The sequence below is a fragment of the Callorhinchus milii genome, unplaced genomic scaffold, assembly GCF_018977255.1.
Source record: "Callorhinchus milii isolate IMCB2004 unplaced genomic scaffold, IMCB_Cmil_1.0 Scaffold4, whole genome shotgun sequence".
Lineage (NCBI taxonomy): Eukaryota > Metazoa > Chordata > Chondrichthyes > Chimaeriformes > Callorhinchidae > Callorhinchus > Callorhinchus milii.
In genome coordinates, this window is record NW_024704745.1 from 54,728,263 (window position 1) to 54,752,113 (window position 23,851).

General features: G+C 40.7%; 1 protein-coding gene across 1 annotated transcript in view; it reads left to right on the forward strand.

Moving 5' to 3' along the window:
- slc36a4 (solute carrier family 36 member 4) overlaps positions 1-23,529 on the forward strand; it is a 70,714-nt gene extending 47,185 nt beyond the window's left edge. The window contains exon 10 of the mRNA XM_007902183.2: positions 23,210-23,529. Within this exon, the coding sequence (XP_007900374.1) occupies positions 23,210-23,387 (178 nt within the window). The 3' untranslated portion in view covers positions 23,388-23,529. The remainder of the gene's footprint in view (positions 1-23,209) is intronic.
- The last annotated feature ends 322 nt before the right edge of the window (positions 23,530-23,851 follow it).

A 23,851-nucleotide genomic window follows, 5' to 3' on the forward strand; every position in this document is an offset into this window, starting at 1 on the left:
TGCAGTATTTACAGGAAAAAAATATTAAAGGTACATGTGCAATGCATATCATGTAACTCACTATATCATTTACACAATATCATGTTAACCGAACATGAACACATGCACACCACACTCCATTTCTACAACTTTCCATTTTGGAGATGGAGTCAATGCATTGTGGAGGCAGCAACTTATCTGTCTCTGATTTAGGCAAGTTTGACATCGGGAAATTTGGCTTCATTATTCATTTCAAATTTCCTAAATTACCGAATTCATCTGAAATACTGGATACTAGTATAATACCATTTAATAATAGCCTTCGTATTTGAGTTAAACCACTTTGCAAGATATTCTTTAAAGTGGATTGACTGTATTTTATGGGCGAAACGCGGTAGCCAGTTTGTGTACAGCAATGTCCCACAATTAGCCATGGAATGAGTGACCAATTTTTTTTTATTTGGGGGATTGTTGGCCAGTATGTCGGCAGAAACTGAGATCTTTAACCTGAACATGCAGATGGCACCTAAGTTTAACATCTCATCTGAAGGATGGCATCTCTGACAATGCTTCACATTCCCACCAGAACTGCATTAGAGTGTCAGCTTAGACTATGTGATTCAAAGTCCTGAACCTTCTGTCTCAGAAGCGAGAAATCTACCAGTGAGCCAGTCTGACACACAATTTATTATAAACTATCTGCTTCACTCAGAGCAAATTTTTGGCTGTTATGTAGTTTTCATTGGAGACATTTCATTGTGAACACACTTCAGATTATGAGCCGAACACAATAATACCAACCACATTTTGTATATCTCCTTTTACGTCGGGAGGACGTCCCACAACAATAACTACATTGGATTGTAATCATTATCCTTAAAGAATCGGTCTCAATTTCTTTGCCTAAAGTTAAAATTACTGAATGTTGAATCAGTTCTATCTTTTTATATCTCAAATGTAGTTCAAAGATCATTTCTCATCCGAGAATTGCTTTCAATAATGTTTTCATTTGTAAAACAAAGTGAGCCAGTGCTTCAGTCACATTTCACATCCAAATTTTGTTGAAAGTTTGGCAATCTGACAAAATCGTGTCCTGTTTGAATGACTATCCTTACCATTGACACATATAATATTTTATGAAAAAAGCTATGCACATCGATGCATTTATTTAGAAGCTGGTGAATGACAAAATGAGAAACAAATGTCAAATTTCTTCTTATACCCTAACGAAGATTCTACTTTTAGGAGATAATTTCAAAGTGGTAATTCTAGTCTTCTCTAGTAGTCACAGAAAACTTATGTGATGGGTTTGTTATCATGTTGTGGGACATTTTGTCCCTGTAATGTTTAGTCTGGGTGACCTTTGAATTGCACTAGTAGGGATTGTGGATCGGAAAACAGTGCAGGTTTTGGGTGCACAAAATCTTGAAAATCTTATGTACATTCAATTGACCAATAAAATGTAATAACTCACTTTCACTTTCTTGCTCTGATGGTATTGAATTCAAGACTTGCAATTTATTTCAGCGACAACAGTTTTGACAGAGCAATTTGACATTGTGAAGAAAAAAAATGTTAGCTGTTGCAACAGTGCGTTCCATTCAAAAGTTTAAGTTTACATTTCATTGTCGAATAAAATAAAGTAGTAGAGTGAAAATTGTATCACTAAAGTCACAAATCATGTTTACAAAATTGCAGTGCACCAACTTAAATTGATATAATACAAAGATGACAAAATAAGAAATCAGGGCCATAAATGTAACTTAACTATAGACTATCAACAGATATAATAATCGATAGGACATTATGGCTGGTGATTGTAGCTATCACCAGCAAATACTACTTTTCACTGGGAATAAGCTTTGAACAGTTTTTGTTGTCATTGTATTCTGCCTTCACTTTTGATTTAGGAATTCCTTTGTTAGAAATACACATCAGTGGAAAACTATGAGAAAACTCGTGAAACAGCTGAACATGAAACATTTTGAATTCTCCAACAAATCGTTGCTGAAATTTTCAGTAAATCCTGTGAAGTTCTTTGATATTTTGATGGTGTGATAAGACCTATATCAAATGAAGGAATTATCATTTGAAAAAGACTGGATTTCAGAAGAGCTTTTGACCAACATTTGACCAATTTTACCGATCTATTTACTGATTGAGTGTATAGCCATGTGTTGACATGTTGAGTTGCCATTCAAATTGATATTTTTCCATTGACTCGTAGATCTGTTTGAAGCAGAATTCTTGTGCTTTGGTGTGGCATGCTTCTGGGTACACAGGGGGGTTCCCCATTTCTGTGACTGATTACTTATTAAGCAATTCAGTTGAGAAACATTGCAAATTAGTTGTCTACAACTGGTAAGAAATGTCAATATTCAGCAAAATATGTAACAGTGTTTTTAATTAGATCTGAGAATCTTAAACTGTGATGGCTAACATGCCTTGATTCAGTGTTACTTTTGCACCGACAAGTCTTTCTTTGGCAAACAACGTTTTCAAATTAACTTCAGGAGATATGAAAGACAAAGTAAGATTGAGATAGTTTAAGATAATGAAGTAATGTCTCTTTTTGAACTATTTTTGATGGTGCTTATCGACAGTTTTCAAAATCCTATCGAACCCCTGCATTGGTTAGTGTGCAGCCATTTTGCAAAGTTTCATATCTACTTCAAATTAATTTAAGTGGAAGTTTTCCAAATGTATGGATACTTTCAGTTGACTTTGCCAGTGGGATCCAATTTCTAATACTGACTAATGTATTCCTCTAACTAACTGTGTGATGAGTCTCATCAACATCTCAGTGTGAAGTCTTCTACGACAAGGAAACCACATTGATTTGCCCAGGGGTAAGGGATGCTTGAGCTGCAAAGCTATGAAGGAGATGTTCACCAGTTATTCATGCCAGTTGTAAGTGCCAAAGATTATAATTTTTTATCTGCTTTGGCAGCAGGATGAAAAGAGTTATGGAATTGATCCATTTCCGAGTTAGCATTCTGACTCTCCAACTTAATGAGTACAGAAAGGAGTGCCTGTTATTCAGACTAATTCAGACTCACCCAATTATGGAAATAGTGCAGACAAAGGATCATTTCAAAATACAAATTGGCTGCAATTCTAAACACTTTCGTTCTGTTGTCTCTCTTTTTAGTTATAACCCTTATACTGTACATTTTTAAAAAATACTGAATGCTGAAAAGTGAAAATAGAATATTTTCAGTGAACATTTGGCATATTGTGACATTTTTAGGAGAAAAATGTGAGCTAAATAATGTGTCCATTGTCATTGATTAAAATGTGTATGTACCCCATATTTAACAAATCACCATAGTACAAAATCCATAGTATGTGTAGATTACAGAAGTTATTAATATTTATAATTTTGTACAAACAAAACATCCCGTTTAAACAAATATATTTGTAATCTCACATGAAGGAAGCAATTTTCATATTATTCTTGTTTTGAGCTGATAGAACATTTTAGACAATTGCTGCAGGTTTGTTTACCCTTGTAGTTTTCTTGATTAGAAGATATCCTTTTAATTATTTTAACAGCGAGAAACAATTTTAAGCTGTAGTATTATGTTTTCAGATGAACATTGGTGCCCTGGTTCCAAGTGATAAATGAGCTCATTTGGTTCTTTCTTCAGGCTGTCTATTTTGAATGCAGTTGTTCAAAACATTACTGCTTGGTCGATTTTTAGCCAGGAGGATTTTATTTGGAAACAAAAATCCCTAATATCTCGGAGCACAGAAGCTCTGAACTGCCAGAAATGAACGAGCATCTGTGCTTATGCTGTTGTTCACCCACATGAAAGCTGTCTGCAATAATGTGTACAATGTCATGTAGGTAATAGATAAGAAAGTGACTTTGGGTTGGGATGTGTATGACATTTGTAGCTTAAGGAATGTGGTGATAAATAATTTTTGTAATGAAATTTTGACGGCTTTTCTTGTGCTTTTCAGAGGGTCTGCTTATTAATTGCATTTGTGGTAATCTAAATCGAGTAATGTCATCAGCCAGCTGTACTTGATCCTTTTTCGGTGTTCATGTTACAGCAGCGTGTGGAGTGAATACACTTGTGAAATTTGATTTATTTTCTAACAAGCCATGAGGGGAACAGGCATCGTCTGGATATCCGTTATTACTTTGCTTATTTAGGTAAGACATTTGCTAGAAAAGCTGGGAAAGTTTGGGCCAAGAACTCAATACTGAAGACACTGGGTTGATAGAATGCTTGTTTAAATAAGTGGCAATGAAAACGGCATCCCAATCTCGGAAAAAGTGCCCTACAACATGGATAACAACAACTTCCCTCATGCAGGGTAGCACCCCAGAGCGCTTGACAGTGGCAGAGCACGACGCTGAGCCTTCGCAGTGGGGGGGATGATCCCAACAACAACAAAATTGCACTTTGTAAAGCGCCTTTCACATTAGGAGGACGTCCCAAGGCGCTGAATAGTCAGTGATCAGGACCCGAGAGTGGGGGGGTGATTGGGATTAGGAATGGCAGAGAGGTAAGAGGGCGGCTGAAGGCACGATCGAAAAGGAGGGTCTTGAGTCATGCGTTGGAAGGAGGCAAGGGAGGGAGCAAGACGAAGGGATAACAACAACAACAATCTGGATTTATATAGTGCCCTCCACGCTGGAAGGGGTCTCAGAGCGCTTCACAGTAACGGATCCCTGGGGCAAGCCAGGGAAAGGGGGAGGAAGATGACCAAAAACACGATCGAAAAGAAAGGTCTTCAGCCGAGACCTGAAAATAGCAGCAGCAACAACAACAACTTTATACAGCGCCCTCCACGCCAGACGGCATCTTAGAGCGCTTAAATTAGGAAAATAGGAAGAGAGGGGGGCGAGGCGAAGGGAGTGAGGAAGGGAGTTCCAGATCTTCGGGACGCAGTGGTTGAAGGCACGGCTGCTGATGGTGGAAGCGGAGGATTTGGGGGAGAAGGAAGAGACCAGACCCGGGGAACGAAGGCAACGGGCACTGTTGTGAGGAGAGAGGAGGTCAGAGAGGTAGGGGGGTGCAGAGGAGTGGAGGGATTTGAAAACAAGGGTGAGGATCTTGAAGTCGATCCTCTCTGGGACAGGAAGCCAGTGCAGTCTGGCAAGGAATGGGGTAATCGGGGAGTGGAGTTTGGTGCGGGTAAGAAGATGGGCGGCAGAGTTTTGGATGACCTGGATTTTATGAATAGTAGTGGAGGGGAGACCGGCGAGTAGGGCGTTTGAATAGTCCAGCCGAGAGGTGCCAAAGGCATGGACCAGGGTTTCAGTGGCTTTTGGAGTGAGGTATTGGCGGAGACGTCAGAGGTGGACGAAAGCGGTGCTGGTGAGGGACTGGATGTGGGGAGGAAGGATAATTGGGGGTTGAACCTGATGCCTAGGTTGCATTAGGGTTCCGAGAGTTTTAGTGGGAGGTCGGGTAGGTGGAGGAGGTGAGAACCATGTGAATTTAGACATTGACAAGAGTCAAAGAGTATAGCTTCCATCTTGTCAACGTTCAGCTAAAGGAAATTCGCGCTCATCCAGCTCCTGATGTCTGACAGGCAGGCTGACAGAACATCAGGGCACTGGGGGTTGCAAAGTGAGGTGGAAAAATAGAGTTGGATGTCGTCCGCATACATGTGGAAGTGTACCTCATGTCTGCGGATGACAGCCCCAAGAGGGCGCATATAGATCAAAAAGAGGAGGGGGCCAAAGATGGATCCTTGGGGTACCCTGCAGGTAACCGGGTGAGAGCGGGAGGAAAAGCCGTTTGTGCAGATGTACCGCTGGCGGTTTGTGAGGTAGGACTCGAACCAAACGAGTGCGGTCCCACTGAGGTGGATGACGGAGGAAAGATGGATGGGGATGGCGTGATCGACTGCGTCGAACCCGGCGGAGAGGTCCAGGAGGACAAGGAGGCAGAGGGAACCCTGGTCACAGATAGAGAGGGTGTCATTTGAGACTTTCAGAAGCGCAGTCTCTACTGTGGGCAGGGCGGAAACCAGACTGGAGGGATTTGAAGTTGGTTGGCAACTTAGACTTTAGGACTTTTGTGAGATAGGGCAAGTTTGAAATAGGGCGGTAGTGGCTGGGGTTTGAGGGATCTAGGGAAGGTTGTTTGAGGAGGGGGGGTGATAACAGCAGTTTTGAGGGGCGCAGGGACTGATTAGGAGACGAGGGACTGGTTGGTGACATCAGCCAGTAGTGGGCAGGGCGGGGGGGAGCTGGGTGACCAGCAAGTTAGTGGGGAGGGGGTCGAGGCAGTAGGTGGTGGGTTTCACTGAGGTGATGGTGGGTGAGAGGGAGGAGGGAGAGATGGGGAGGAAGGAAGTAAAAAGGGGGGTCGTGGTAGGAACTGATGATGGGGAGGGTGAGGGGGAATGGAGAGAGCATAGTGGTGAGTGACAAGAGGCAGGTGGATGAGGCTGCCTGCCAGATATTATGCATTTTAGATGAAAAGAAGTCCATGACCTCCTCGGACTTGGCATTGGATGTGAAGATTGAGGAGGCCTGAGGGGGCACACAGATGAGGTAGTGGGTGGTGGAAAAAAGGACTTTGGGATTGTTTTTAGCCTCCAAGATGATGTTGGAGTAGAAGGCCGTTTTCGCACGCGTCAAAGAACGGCGGTAGCTGTGGAGATGCTCGAGCCTCAGTTGGTGGTGGACTGTTAGGCCAGTTTTCTGCCATCAGCGCTTGAGCAGCCAGGTTTGGGTTTTTAGGGAGCAGAGATGATTGTTATACCAGGGGGATCGGGTGGGTTTGGAAATGGTCCTGGATTTCAGGGGGTTGAGGGAGTTGAAGGTGGAGGAGAGGCAATCATGGAGCAGCTAGACGGCTGCTTCAGGATCTCTGCGGGTGGAAGGCCAGAGGGATAGGATATTTGAGGATGTGAGGGTTTCAGGGGTAGCCTTTTCCACAGGTGGTAGAGAATGGTTGAGAGCTTGGTGGAGGAGAGAGGGATGTGAGAGGAGAAGGAGATGAGCAATTGGTCCGAGATGGCCTTGTCCACTATGCTAAGGTTGGAAATGTCAAGGCCATGGATAGAGTTCTAAGGGGTGGGGGCAGAGAGGCTGAAAGCACATGGAGCAGGCTAGAGCCTGCTGAACAGAGGGAACGACAGGTTGATAGGGGGTCAGCAGGTCAGAGATGTAGGAGGGGGCAAAGCTGTGGAGAGCCTTGAAAATGAGGACGAGGATTTTTAATTCTATCCTCTGGGGAATGGGGAGGGAGTTTCCGTAGTTGAACCTTGAGGTGACGAATGTGTATATGAGGATTTTGGCGGCCTGAAGGGTGAGGCAGTGGCATAGTCGGACAATATTGCGGAGGTGAGGGAAGGCAGAGCGGGTCATGGCACGGATATGGGGAAAGAGGGCAGTTGAGGGTCGAACAAGATGCCCAGGTTCCTGACTGACCTGGTGAGGTGGAGGGTGCAACTGTGGATGCTGATGTTGCCAGTGCCTGAGGTGTGGAGGCACTGGTGTGAGCCAATCAGAAGGGCCTTGGTCTTGCTGACATTCAGCTGTAGAAAGTTAGCTCTCATTCAGGACTTATGTCTGACAGTCTTTCAGGACAGCAGTTATCCAGCAATCGAGGGTGGAGGCAGAGAGATAGAGTTGGGTGTTACACGTATACATGTGGAAGTTGTCCCCATTTCTGTGGACAATGTCACCAAGAGGGAGGTTGAAGAGGAGGGACTGAGGACAGAGTCGTGAGGAACACCACATGAGACTGTGCAGGGGCTGGAAGAGAAACCGTTGGTCGAGACAAATTGCAGACAGTGTGAGGTATACGACCTGAACCAGGACAGAACCTCTAACATCAACCTTCAAGAACCTTGAAGGTTGATGTTAGAGGAGATTTGGTGGAGGAGGATGGAGTGGTCCACGCCCTCGAAGGCAGCAGAGAGGTTGAGGAGGCAGAGGGAACCCTGGTCACAGATGGGCAAAATGTCGTTTGTGACCAGAGCAGTGTGACTGCTCACAGCACGGAAACCCGATTGGAGGGACTCGTGAAGGGAGTGGTAGGAGAGGAAGGAGCGAAGCTGGGAAACAACGACTCTTTCAAGGACCTTGGAAAGAAAAGTGAGGTTGGAGATGGGCCGGTAGTTAGAAAGCAGGGATGGGTCCAGGGATGTTTTTTTCAGGATGGGCGTGATTATAGCTGTTTTTAGAGGGATGGAAATGGTGCCAAATGATAGGGAGAGGTTGATGGTCTAAGCATGGTCGGAGAGGAAGTTATTCAGGCATGACCTGAAGATGGAAAAGGAAGGGGCAAATTGGAGGGAGAGTGTTCTATTGAATGTTAGTTTGGCTCAATGCGCAGCGCTCTCTGATCTGGATTAGCAGGTTGCTGATTCAGATGCAATGCTTGCAGCTCAGCTTCCTTCCAGGTTACTGTTTGAGTGCTGTATGTGCAGAACTATGAAAAGTTAAACTTAGGTCTTGTCTGTTTGTTCAGATGATTGTTAATGACTGCATTATTTAAAGGATTTTCTTCCTGTGTCCTGGCTAACAGTCCTGCAAATAAATGAAGAATAATAATTGCATTTGATATAGCGCCTTGTATTGTTCAGACGTGTTTCATAGGATTTACTGTCCGCTATAGGGACTATATTTTGTAGTTGAACGTGGCAGCTAATTTGTACACAGTAATGTCCCACATGTAGCCATGAAGTGAATGACCAATTTTATCTGGTGAATTGTTGGCCAGGATGCTGGGAGAAACTCCTTTCTCTTTTCAAGAAATGCCATGGAATCTTTAATATCCACTTGAACAGGCAAATTACACCTCCAACAATACAGCACACCCCCAACAATCAACTGGATTGGAGTTTCTAGTCCCAATGTGGACCTTGAACCCCCAACTTTCTGACACAGAGCTGAGGGTGCTTCCAACTGAGCCAGGCTGACACAAAATATTGTAATCCAAATATATAAATAAATTGGATCTAGAGGATAATTATTAATTACATTGTGCTCATAAACAACTTTAGATTGTGGATAGCAAGCAGCAATTTATATTGGTATGAATTACCCCTGGGGTCCAGCTCACACAAGAAATAAAAGTGAAAATAAGATCATAAGAGTTTGAGCCATAAGTCATCTCAAACTTACCTGGACCAAATGCAATACCTACATCTCACCAGTTCTGGCCAGGTTTCACTGGCCCCCATCACTGAACGGATCGACTTCAAGATCCTTACACTCGTGTTCAAATCCATTCACTCCCTGGCACCTCCGTATCTCTCCGACCTCCTTACTCCCCAATCCACCACCCGGTGCCTCCGCTCGACTAGCACTGGCCTCCTGATTGTCCCTCACACCCTCCGCCCCACCATTGGAGGTCATGCTTTCAACCACGACCCCCAAAAACTCTGGAACACTCTCCCTTAATCTCTTCACCTTGCCCCCTCTTTCCCCTCTTTCTAGTCCCGCCTGAAAACCTTCCTTTTCGACTGTGTTTGTGAGACATTGCTGTGTGCAAATTGACTTCTGCATTCACCTATAAAATATACAGTTCCAACACCTGACAGTAAATCCTTTGAAGTGCTTTCAGACGTCTTCCTGATTTGAAAGACTCTATATCAAATGTGAGTATTATTATCATTTGCAATCATAAAAAATGTTACAATTTTTTTTACCCTGCATTACTTATTTGTGATAGGAAGATCTGCTTATTTTATTTTAAAATACAAAGGAAAGCTACAGAAGTAGTTGTGGAACTTTTTAAAAATATAGATTCACTGCATCCAGTTATTGGACCAGCACATGCTTCTCTGCTCATGATTCGGTCTCCTCTTGCTGAAGTGCAGTTCCACGGTACTGATTGCCCTCTGATACCCCACGCAAATCTGAATGGCTCAGTTGGTAGCACTCTTGCCTCCGAATCAGAGGATTATGGCTTCAAGCCCCAGGTCGGGATTTTAAATTCACAAACTGGGCTTGCTCCAAAGCAGTACTCGGGGATCACCACATTGTCATGCCATCTTTCATTTATGATGTTAAATTGAGATCTTGTCTGCTTGTTTAGGTGGGCATTAAATCCTATGAAACGCTTTAAGATGTCTCAGTTATATAAGGCCATTATTCCTCTTCTTACTATTATTACCCTTATAGACCACTCAAATGTAGAGGGTGTCAAAGCCGAGCCTCAACTTATCCGGTTACACCCCATGACTAAAGACCAGAATCCCTGACTGTTTTTCTCTAATGCTGGGGAGGTCAAGGCCAGGGCACCAGAGAGAAAAGAGCTCGGCATGGCTCCGGATTCAATACACTATCGTCTTATCCACTATACCTTCAGGGGTTCCCCTGAACTGGATAATTTTAATGGATTTAACTGGAAAAAAAATTGGATAAAATTCTTAATTTCCTGTCATGCTTGCTTTGCCTTTTCAGTTAATGAGAAGGAATCTGTAAAGTGCTACTTCTAATGCAAAATCTTGAATTACACCCTTTGAAATAATTTTTTTATTTATAGAGAGACTTGCTTATATCTTCAATAACATTGTTCATATTTGAAGATAAAAGTGTTAACAATTTTTTGAGGTCTGGAAGAACTTTAATGTAAAATTTTCCTTGCCCATTGTGTGTATCATTTTTCTTATTCAGGTTATCAACGACAGCAACATTTCATTATCGTGCTTATCCTCTAAAGAGTTTGATTATAGTCAGACCAGAGTGCTGACAAGCCCCATCTTACCCTATAGCAAAACCTCTTTAAGTTGTTTAAACACACTTACAATGCATTGGTTATGACTTGTAGTGCTGCTAGCTGCTTGAATTTTTGGTCAACTGGATGTCTGACACATGCAGAAACCCTTCACCATGCTTAACAGTATCCAAACCAAACAGAGTTTCATGCATTCCACCTATACATGGAAATTCCCAAGATATTTATTGGAGTGGAATTCACATTCTCTCCCTGGAGGGACACATTCATAATTAGCCATTGAAAGCATTCTCTGGCAAGCTTTCCCGCAGCTTGTCCAACTAGGACCACTCTTGAGATAGATTGCTAGACTGAGATGCTCTTCAGTTTTCTTATCTTTTATTTTCTTTGGGAGAAAGATATAAGTTTACCATACTTGCCCTTTCAGAAAATGAGTGCTTTTGGTTTGGATTTAGGAATGTTTTTTGTAGAGCGCCTTTTACGTTGGGAGGACATCCCAAAGCGCTGAACAGTCAGGGGTCGGGACCTGAGCATGGGGGAGGGATGGTGTAGGGGTGAGGGAAGACAGAGAGGTGGGAGGGCGACTGAAAGCATGATCGAAGAGAAGGGTCTTGAGACCGGCCTTGAAGAGGCAAGGGAGGAAGTGAGGCGAAGTGACTGTGGGATGGAGTTCCAGAGTGTGGGGGCAGGGAGGCTGAAAGCCCGGCCACCGATGGTAGAGCGGGTCGGGTGGGAAACATGGAGCAGACCGGATTATTCTATAATATTAATATGATAATCTTTGCATTTGATATAGATGTCTCAATGCACTTCACAGAACAGACTGTAAAGTGTAGTGACTGTTTTGTGGGCGAAACATGGCATCCAATTACGCACAGCAGTGTCTCACAAACAGTCATGAGTGACCAAATTATTATTATTATATTTTGGGAGGGATTTCTACCTCTGGAAAAGCGATCCGCCAATCAACTAACAGCTGGGTTCCTACTTACTGCTAGGTAAACAGGAGTGTGTGGAGTAAGGGAACTTGCCTAAGGTTTCGCCCTTATTTGAATCTGCCACAGACAGATGAAGTGAAGCAATCTCATTTGTACCTTACTTCTGTTTGTTCATTAATATACAGCAGGGCAGCAATCTGGAAGCCATTTGGAATCTAATTAACACCAAATTGATTGTGGCTTGCAACAATAGCATTACATTTAAATAGTAGTTGTTTTTCAAATTACATCTCAAAGCGCTTGACAGGTATAGTGGTGAACACTGTAGGTTTTAAAGAATTACATAGATTGTAGAGCACAGAAACAGGCCATTCGGCCAAAGTAATCTGCTAATATTTATACTCAAAGTGAGTCTCTTCCCTTCTATTCCCTTCTCCCTCGTGGATATATTTAGTTTCCTCTTTAAATGCATTTATACTATCTTATTCAATCACTGCTTTGCGCAGCGAGTTCCACATTTTCATTACCTTCTTCATGAAGTAGTTCCTCTTAAATTCTCTTTTTGATTCCCTCACTCACTATCTTATATAGTTGAGAAATTTGAGATAAGCCAGAAATTTAAAGATGTTGTTTAAAGTCTTGGTTGAAGAGGGATGTTTTTTGAAGGGATTTGGAGACAGGGATAAGGTTCTGATATGTAAGGCTTCCACCTTTAGTAATCCAATAATATTCAGTAGAACTGTGTATTATATATAATATTTTCAACAAATACACTACCTCAGTTCTACAAGTTAACGTATAAATAGTTGCAATATCAATAAGAGTCCTGATATGTACCAAAAAAGTTGTGATACCATTATAATGTCTAATAAGTCTTAAATAAATGATTTTTTTTAGATAATAGGTTAGATATCATTACTTTTTAGATAATAGGTTAGATATCATTACTCTGTATATGTGTATAAAAGAGAGAAGTGAGCGATTGACGAAAGTAGATAGATTGATTATCTTGATGGGGTAGTCTTCACTTTTACTATCTGCCACACATTGATTTAAATTAGCTTTTGTTTCTTTTGTTTGAAAAACGTCATTAGGAATGACACTTCGATGGTGGATCAAAGACTTTGGAATGTAAAGTGTGAATCCTGCAACTAATCTCAAGTATGCAAGACTGATTGGCAGGAACTCTTCTCTGACTGAAATCACGTCAAGGTTGAGCTCTTGGTTCTCTTCAGGAGTCTCACTTCATGCTCTGAAGTTCTTTTTCTGACGTTGAAGTATCATTTCTCCTGCTATTTTTCCGACGAACACTTTTGTTTTGTAAACCAGAAAACAAACATTAATGGCAACATGCCAAGTGAGAATCTTTTTTGATAATAATAATAATCCTTGCATTTGGTATAGCATCTTTTACATCTGGAGGATGTCGCAAGATGTTTCATCCGACTTACTATAAAGCGACTGTGTTTTGTGGGTGAACGCAGCAACCAATTTGTATGCAGCAATATCCCACAAATAGCCATGATGTGAATGAACAATTTTACATGGGGGATTGTTGGCCAGGACAATGGGAGAAACTGAACAGGCACACAGAACCTCAATTTAACATCTCAACAGAAAGACAGCACCTCCAACAATGCAACACATCCCCAGCACTGCGTTGGAGTGCCAGCTTAGACTTTGTGAGTTCAATTCCCAACTTAGGGACGAGGCGAGAGTGCTACCACTGAGCTAGGCTGACAAGACAATACCCTGAGTCCTTGGGGTATCCTTGTCTTTTTGCTGTCTCAAAGCAAATCTGTGTGTGTGTGTATGTGTGTGTATGTTTATACTTATTTTGTGTGTGTGGGGTGAAGGGACAACTCCTGACCCGTGCGGCTGATGTGTCCCTTCATGTTTTCCAGGTGCAGTGAGGGACGACGTCATCCTTTTGTGAAATGGCCTTTGGAGGATCCAGCAATTGAGATGACGTGTTCCTGGCTGTGTTTTGCCTCTTGGATGTTGGTGCCAGTGGTGTCCAACCCCTCCCCCTCTTCCTCTGCTTCTTCCTCCTCATCTTCAATCTTCTCCTCAGAAAAGATGATGGTGCCTTCTTCAGAGATATCATCTGTGGATTGGGAAGGATCTCTGTAGATCTTATTTATTAATACCACTTTAGAATGGCGGCACTGTAGTGCACACTAGTCTTGTGCGAAGACTAGTGTGCATAAAATATTGAACAGAACTTTCAGAGCTGTGGATTGTTGAATTTTCTACAAACACTTGTACTAGATAACTCTATTGGCATTTTTGTTACATTTGCTTATGCTGTGTCTTATTTTATACTCTGTACATTATACCATATGTCAATTGGAGAGACGAGGGGGAGAATTACAGTACTTTCTGTAGTCTTGAGTTGGTGAATGTGCTTCTTTCCTCGCTCACAGGTTGGAAAGTGTGACTACTTTTCTTCCTTCATCAGTCAATGATTGATTATTTAAGTGACCCAGTTATCATTACTTCACAGATCTTTATTAAAGGTTGTATTTGACCTTACCCCATTTTGTGGGTATTTTGCAGTTCTCTGCATCCCTCCAGATTAGGTTTTTGAGCTATGTCTCGGCAAAGAATTTTCTTGACACCTGAGCTGTTGGTAACCACTTTTCTGTTTTTCTGAATGAAGTGCCTACTCTCTGAAACGTGGCTTACACATTGATCTGATTTCCTGTTCAATGCTGTTGTAGTTTTACATTGTAGACATGGTTTCACATTACATGTTATTCCCTCAATATTGTTGAGATGTTGAGTTTAATTTTCATTCACTTCCCACCTTCAATTTTCTCCTTGCTTACCCTGAAGGTGCTTCTATGGGTGCTGGTCACCCTCCCGTGTTTAACTCAGAAATTCATATGGGCTTTCTTCATGCAAGAGTCAAAGCAGTTCAGCACCTGAACTCTGATCAGCCTCTCCAGCAGGTTGCCTTTGTTTATGGAATGAAAAGTCACTGCACTGGAGCACCAGGACACAATGACAATGCACATGTGCTGTTGGCTTGATGTTGCTGTGTAAATGGTGCGATCAAATAGTGTTCAAACCCTTTGAAAGTTTATTTTTTGGATTGCATTGACTGAAGTAGCAGTAGTGGGAATGGGGGCAAAGGACCAGGAACAAAGTGGCCTGATATTCCATCATATCTCCCGATCTTTGCTACTCTGTGTTCAGTTATAGTGATGATGAATGTGAAAGTAAACTAACAGACAGGTACGTGTGGCAGATTTGCATGATGAGGCATGCATCATGGTACTTGCATCACATTGCAAGATTTCTTAAAGTGCAGTGTTAAACTAAGCACATTTTGGCACCATGGGATGGATAATATACAGTGCACAGTGGGTTGGGGTGAAAAAAGTCTTGTGGCTTTGTATTTCATATCCTCTATAATCAAAGGTTAGATTAACAAAATAGATGGTTTCACCCTTACCTCCAGTGCATCAAAACATAAGCAACCTACTGTTGAGGTAGAAGTGGCCTCTGGGCGTCTGAAATGCTTTTCATTTGTCATGATTGAAATCAGATATGTTTCGTTGATGTTTGCCTGTGTACAACCAGAGGAAGGTAACACTGAAATAATATAATAAAATAATAATAATCCTTGCTTTTGATATAGCGCTTTTCACGTCTTCACGACGTCTCAAAGTGCTTCACAGAATAGATTGTAAAGTAAATTGACCGTATATTTGTGGGCGAAACCCGGCAGCCAATTGCACACAGCAGTGTCCCACAAACAGTCTTGGATTGAAAATGACCAATTTATTATTGGTTTGTTTTGGAGGGATTATTATTAGGCGTGTGGAGTAAGGAAACTTGCCCAAGGTTTCGCCCTGACTGGAATTGAACCCAGGTGTCTCGCTTGCAAGGCACGTGCTCTAACCACTGAGTTACAGAATTCCACAACTTTAAAACAACTTTAAGCAACTTTAAAACAACTGTGCAATCCTCCCCATGACCTGCTCAAATATAGCAGCAAATTCCAGGCTACTTCCTACCCTTGGTCACTGTGCCGTGACCCTGTTTAACATAAAGCCACCCATCAAAGATCAACCTCAAACCTACTGATATGTTGCCTAACTGTAGACATCTTTCTGTGTTGGTGTCTATTTTTATAATGCGATGTAAAGTACTTATACCTAGCTGGTCTGGATATATTTGAATATTTGAATATTAAATTTTACTGTGAATGGCATCCATTTATGTACAATGTATGTGTATGAATTCTGTGTAATTTTATAGGTAAGCACAACTTCTACAGCTATGTGAACTTTGCAGATGACAATAAAATTATATTTTTTCAAAAAAATTCATGGAGCTTCTGAAATTGGTTCAAGTAAGGGTAGTGTTATCTTGGAAAAAATACAAATGTGATCACTATGTGGGTGTGTTGTTACACGGGGGGAATGGAAGGAAAAGTGATTGACATTTACACATTATAGCCTATTGGTACTCTGCTGTAATCTGTTGTTATTGCAGGTCAAATTTGAAATGGAATGGGTGCTTCACCCTGAATTATGATAATACCACTTGGTTTGGCTAGGGATTGTGTTTAAATAGAAGTTAATTTGCAACTCTGGTCATGATGTGGATTTAGAATGATATGGATGCAGCCTGAAATCTGTAAATGATATGCGAACCTCTGACTAATTATTCTAGAATATGATTTACCACATTGCAGATTGGCAAATCCTGTAGAAATATAATCTTAGGAGATCACAAAGCTGAATACAAGGAACATTCATGAATGCACATTTCATTTCATTTCAACAAGCCTTCCAACCTCAAAGGCTTTATAGTGCCCTCCACGCAGGGTAGTGTCTCAGAGCCTTTTAGTGGCAGAGCCTGACTCCGAGCCGGTGGATGGGGACGTGTCGGGGTGTATGGTGGCTGTAAGCACAGTCAAAGAGGAAGATTTTCAGGAGGGACTTGAAAAAGGGGATAGAAGGGGCAAGGCGGAGGGTTTGAGGAGATTGTTCCAGAGATACGGGGTGTAGTGGCTGAAAGAGCGACGGCTGATGGTGGGGTGCGTGAAGGACGAGCAAGAGGCTCAATAAAGTTGAATGTGAAATATTAAAGCTCAATGGGATCCAAGGATAATATTTTCTCCATTGCTTGCTGAGGGTAAATGGATTTGTAGATTTGTTCTGTTAGTGGAAGGATAGATTTTGATATTATTCCTCAAATTTGATGCCAGCTTCTTTATATTCAGCTGAGTTATGAAGATTGTATTATGTGCAAATAACACCAACTCTGTTGTGTGAGGCAACCCACTGAGTAATTGTGAAAGCTAATCTGATGTAGTCATTTGATTGTGTCTTCAAGCTAGTCTCCATTTTCTTATTCTTCCTTTCTACTCCCTTGCCATAAATAACCCATGCCATAACCATTCAAATATTAGCCCAGCTGGGTGACTATTGGTACCCTCGTGGCCAAAAGGACTGAGAATTGCACCCTGTCTTACAATGGTTCTCTATTCTGGCTACTGATCTTTTCCAGTACCGGACTGGAGGTGCAGAGAGAAACAGAGGTAGAGATTGGAGGTTGACCCAAAAACTGATGGGAAAGAGAAAAGTAGATGGCATACTGAGATACAATGCTTCAGCCATTTGATCCAATAGATCCTTGCTGGTATTTATGCTCCACACGAGTCTCTTACCTTCTTAGCCTTCTCCTATACTCTATTCCCTTCTTCCCATGTATGCATCAAATTTCCTCTTAAATATTTTGATGCTTTCTGCTTCAACCACAGCTCCCAGCAGTGAGCTCCATATTTTCACCACCCTCCTTGTAAATAAGTTCCTTTTAATCTCTCACACATGTTGAGATGGACATAAAGGCAGAAAGAGAATATGTACCGAGGAAAGAGAAACATGATTAAGTTGATCAGATCATTGCACCTGTTTTGCCATTTTATGAGATTGTGCCAGATCCCATTCTGCTGTCTTCTCATTATCACTTATTACACTTATTTCCCAACTACTGTATGTAACTTCCATTTTAAACATTCCTACAAATTCTGTGTCCAAGGTCTTCCTATGCAGTACAAACTACAACTATTTAAATGTATATAAGTTCCTTTCATGTTGGGATATCTCACACAGCTGCCTAGGAGCCTGAACTGAGGCAGGAGGATGAGCTGAAGGTTGCTGAAAGAGCCATTGAAGAGATCTGTTTTAGGGCGGCGAGAGAGGATAGGTGGAAGAATTATGGGAAGGAGTTGAAGAGAGCAGAAGCAAAATGTCTGTTAGCTCACCCATGGATTGTGGGGTAAATCATGAAAAGGGATATTGTTTGCTGAGCACTGGGAGAGGCCTGGGCAGGACGGTTACAGGAAGCTTGCAGGAAGTTACAGAGATATGGGGGTGGGTTTCAGCTAGAGAGAGTTACCCATGCATAAACAGAGTGATTATCAGCACAGAATGAGATTAAAGAAGAAAATGGATTTCTTAGGACCCTCAGAGAGGATTAGAGAAACAAGACCTTGTGCCCCGGATACATAAGCATTACGAAGATATATAGGGGAAAGATGACATCCTTACAGAAACATCCAACAAGAATTGTACGTAATAGCACAGAATATTTTCCCTAAAATAATTATAGAATGAGAAAGTTGAAAGGAAATGACATTGGTGTCGCATGTAGGCCAAATTTCACAGTACATCTTATTATATTAAAACCTGTTCAAGCACTTTACCTTCAATGGAAATTAAACCAATGACAGAATCCCAGCACATCACATCAGATCAGAAAGAACTAATGTAGAACTGTAACTCATGTTTCACTGAAAGAACTGTAACTCATGTTCTTTCTGATGTGAAGTTCTTTCACATCAGAAAGAACATGAGTTACAGTTAACAAAAACAAGTCACTGGGAACATTCAGCAGATTAGACAACATCTACCTGAGTGTTCCCAGCGACTTCTGTTTATGTTTCAGATTTCCAGCATCTGGAGTATTTTGCATTTTGAGTTACAGTTAAAATCATTAAAGAAAACCTAGTTTGATTATTACTCCGGCCCCAGGATCCGTTACTGTGAAGTTGTCTGAGACGCCGTCCGGCGTGGATGGCGCTATATAAATCCAAGTTGTCGTAAATCCAAGTTGTTTTTTGATATGTAGAAATTGTGTCAAGACTTTTCAACTTGCTGTATCCAGATTTCCTCACCTTCTCAGGGTGTTTCAGTCAGAATTCCTCATTCAACTGCCTCTTTTAATTGTCTCCTGCGCAAGAACATCCCTGTGTGATAAAGTGTTAATTACTTTTAATTAACTGTAATTAACTGTTAATTAACTGTTGTAATTGAAGCAGTGCTAATGAACTTGTCTTAAGTACAGTGTTGATGCTTTATTTTGGATCAGTTCACTGTGAATTATAAGTCTGTGCAAGTCTTTTGTTGCATTTTTCTTCTGTTTTTTTCTTGAGCTGAAGTTTCCTTCTTTGTCTATTTAGGGATATATTCTTGGGCAATTTGATGTGTTTTCTTGCATTAACAAAATAACCAAATTTAATAAGTTTTTGTCCTTTTTTATATTATTTTAGTGTAAGCCTTTTCATAAAATATATTAAAATTTGACTGAAAGTAAGAATTTGCATAGGGCTGAATTTCTGTATTGATCATTCTTCAAAGTAATATATTATTTGGCTTCACTAAGTACTCTTCTGTGTCACCCGATGATAATGTACAATCTTACCATCATTTGCTTTGAGAACTCTTCGCGACAAAATGTCATCAAAGCAAATATACTTTCTTGGTGCATTTGGGGGAAGGAGACAGAGAAACCAGTTTTGTGGCACAGTATCATTTGTATTCCATTCTGGGAAACCAATACCAAGTTTATAAATGTACTGTTCTGTCAATTTGTTATGGAAAATGTACCAAAGTAATGTGAACAAAAACTGTTAATGTTTTTTTGGAATTGCAATCTGAGATGATTTCATCAGGTCAGTGCTTCACACTTTCGCAGGATAACTGGAAATGGTGCCAATTAATTTCACCTCCTGCTCAAAAGTAATCCCTTAAAATGCTCCTGTAGTGCAGAAGATCACCCAAGAACTCTTAATGGACCATTTTAATGTTAAAGATCTGGTTGCGAATCTGACTTAGTTCTTCAGTAACTTTCACAAATAATTCGACTTAACCATTTAGAACCAGTTGGTGGAGCTCTGCACTGGTGATTTGTTACAAAGCTTTCATCAGCCCCATGGACAATGCAATGTAGAGCGGGAAATATAAATCTGACATTGCTCTCCAAATTGCTTGGAGCTGTACTAAAAAGGAACAATACTGCATTGTTGGTGCTAGAACTAATGTACACCCAATAATGTGTTACCATTGTAACCCCCTTAGTGTTGCATTCTCTTTCAGATAGACAGTTATTAGAAATATGAGATCTTACACAAGTTAAATGATAGTGTTACGAATGTGGTCTGGTTCACCCTATTATTTTTTGCAAAATAAAAGCATATATAAGAAATTGCTTATCAATCTTCGTTTCTATCTATCCTACCAATGTTAGTGTGTGTCAACAATCACAGTTTATTTTTGTAATAGTTATCTCTAAAAATAATAAACTTGGTCATTCACTTCATAGCTGATTGTGGAGCACTGCTGGGTGTAAATTGCTTCCATATTTGTCTACAAATACACAGGGACTTCACAGTAAAATCATGTGAAGCCCTTTGAGACATCTCAAAGGGGTGATGAGGAGCTTTGTCAAATGCAAAGATTCTATGCCAGGCTGGTTCAATTGGTAGTAGGCTCAGTCTGACTACAGGCTTGTGGATTGAATCCTCACACTGACTTGGAAATCATACATAATCTAAAGATGACACTCCAATGCAATGCTAGGGGTGTGCTGCATGGCTGGAGCTGCCGTCCTTCTGACGAAATGTTAAATTGAGGTCCCGACTGCCTGTTCAGGTTGACGTTGAAGATCTAATGGCATTGTCAGAGGTGCTGTCCTTCGCATGAGAGGTTTCATCGAGTTCCATTCTCCTGTTCAGGTGGAGGTTCAAGATCCCATGACACTATTCGAAAAGAGAAGGGAGTTTCTCTCGGTGTCCTGGCCAACAATCCCCCAAATAAAATTGGTCATTCACTCCATGGCTGTTTGTGGGAATTCGCTGTGTGCAAATTGGCTGACGTGTTTACGACAAATACTCAGTCACTATACTTCACAGTAAAATACTGTGAAGCACTTCGAGTTGTCTCTACAGTGATAAGGCTCTATGCCAAATGCAAGGATTCTAAACTTCCCAATCGAATGCTGTTTAAACATGTTACAACACTCCGCTGGATTGTGAAGCGAGCCTGATGGCAGTGGTTTGCAGATTTGAGCATTCATTGAAGAACAGAGATTCTTGTATTTTCAACAGTATCTGAACTTGAGGAATATTATTATTCTAATATTAAAAGTTACCCTGCAGTTTGGACTTCAGACTCATCTCTGCAATGCTTTTTTTTTATTGGAATGAGGAAAACAAAATAAGTGGGTTGAACTAGATTACACAATAATATTGTTATGTTCTGTTTTTGTGTTTAACTGAGGCTGTCATGTTAGGTTAAGCAAGTTCTATACGTGCATTTATATTTCTTTGACACGTTTAAGGTTGAATTTGAGGGAATGAAGGACAAGACTATCCTTGTGTGAATGCTATTTTATATATCCCTGTAAAACAGCTCAGCAATATAATAAGCAAGTGAAAAAGCTTTGTGGCATTCACCATTTGATGAGTTCACTGAGGCTCGCATGTGTGCAGTTCTGTTTCGACTGTTTGCAGCCACTTTGTGAGTCATCAGAAGTGTGCACCTATCACCCAACTGAGCAAACCTCAGCATTTGCTGTGAAAATCATAACCTGCTTGTTCTGTTTAGTGCAACTGTTGGAGTGACTTTCAGCAGGTTCCACTGCTGAGCATAGACAGATGAAGGCATGCATGTGGTAAAAAGACATTGTTGCGATTACAGCAGGAGGGTAGAAAGTAAAATCATTCATGTTGTGCAATGTTATCCATAAGGATTTAGGTCCCGTCTGCCTGTTCAAATGGACACTAAAGATCTCATGGCTCTGTTCAAAAAAAAAAGGGAATTTCTTCGGGTGTCCTAGCCAACAATCCTCCAGATAAATTGGTTATTCACTTCACAGCTGAATTTGTAAAGTGCTGCTTTATGGTAGGACTTTACATTTGGATATTGCTGCTGTGTTTGCCAAAAAAAAGCAGTGGAACACTTTGAGATATTGTCATGTTTCAATGGCTATAAAAATGCAAATTTTTATTTGTTTCTAAACAAATGCAGCACTGTAGTGTTTTTCATGAGGTGTTGCTAGTACTCAATTTGATGAGGTAAAGCTGTGTTGTTGATGATACTGTATTGCTCATGTGTACTGTGTACACGTTGTAGTGGGTTTATGCTAACTGTTTGCAAGGTGGAAGACTGTTGAGCAGAATATGCTTTGTTCAACATTCAGCTTCTTGCCCCCAACCCACACACTGAGAACAGATCAGCTCTCCATATGAAATAATAGACATAATAGTTCCTGGCTTAATGTTTTATTTATTGTAGTGACTGACATTCAAATAAACTGGTTGGAAGGATTATATTGTTCCAATTTGTTTATTAGTACATAAACAAACGTGAAGTATTATAATAATAATAATCCTTGCATTTTTGATATAGTGCTTTTCACGTCTTCTAGACGTCCCAAAGCGCTTCACAGAATATACTGTAAAGTGAATTGACTATATATTTGTGGGCGAGCACGGAGGCCAATTGCGCACAGCAGTGTCCCACAAACAGTCATGGATTGAAAATGACCAATTTATTATTGTTTTGTTTTTTGGAGGGATTATTATTAGGCGTGTGGAGTAAGGAAACTTGCCCAAGGTTTCGCCCCGCCTGGAATTCTGAGAAATATAGTCAATTCACTTTACAGTATATTCTGTGAAGCTCTTTGAAAAGTCTCAAAGACATGATAGACGATATATTAAATATAAGGATTGTTGTTATTATTAAATAAGAGAGTTTGTGCTAAAGAGCCTTCATTAAGAACAACTCCTTATGGTTACCATGTGACTCCTTATTTATTCCTGTTAAGAAATATTAGACTCTTGTAATCAAACTGCAAGAGGAACAAGGTAATTTGAAGTGGCAGTTTCACCAGAGAACTAATCCTGATTATTTATATTGCCACTTATTATTTGAGGGAACCTGGGTTTAGGGTTGATGAAGCTGTAATGCATCAAACACAAGATTTGGTTGGAGAGAATTTTTCTGCATTGAAATGACTTGCACAATTAGTAGACAGAAATTCCACCTAGCTCTAGATTTAGTCTATTTTCTTAGCATTTCAGATTTCTTTTTGGATTTCTTAAAAATAAACAAAAAAGTCTCAATATCAAGATTGTGTTTAAGAATTTGCCTAATTATAGACTCTCTGAAATGCTACGTAATTGGGTTATTCTAGGTTCAGGCGAAATTTCTCCCCTGAGATGTCATCTCATCTGCCAAGCTACTTGAACCATACCAGGAATGTTGGATTAATGTTTTTAGTAACAGACATGATGTTCCCTTGTGATATGTGATTAATTCCTCCCTCCAGGTTATACCAGCTGGTGAAAATCCTCTACTCCTTCGGGATCTTGGTGACGTACACAGTCCAGTATTACGTACCAGCGGAAATCATCATTCCAATTGTCTCTGCACGAGTAAGCGAGAGACGGAAACTACTTTGGGATTTTGTGGTCCGAGCTCTTATTGTTTGCCTAACCTGTGAGTAAACTTCCACGCATTTTGATGATTAAAACAACACACTTTCCTTGGGCTGCAGAAAAAATCCTAATGCACTGCAGTGAGCTGAATTTGCTACTGGAACATTTTGTTCTGATATTCTAGATTATTGGTAAGAATGCACATAAAACCACATAAAGAGGAAAACAACTACACAATATATTACTGTTTGCTGGCTTGTTGAGAATTTAAGTTCATTCCATATATAAAGGTATAATTGGTCTTAACTCCATTTTCTTTCTTGGCAAAACCATTTTAATAGTTTCTCTAAGTTCCAGATTGATTATGTTGTAACTGTTATTTGGATATTTGAAGGTGACTGAAGACTAAGGTATTTAAACATTCTATATATATAAGTGAATATTGAACCAGGTGAACTTGTGTTTTTTTTCTACATACATATTATCATCCAGCTTACTAAAAATTACATAGATCTTTTTAAAACAGTGAATTT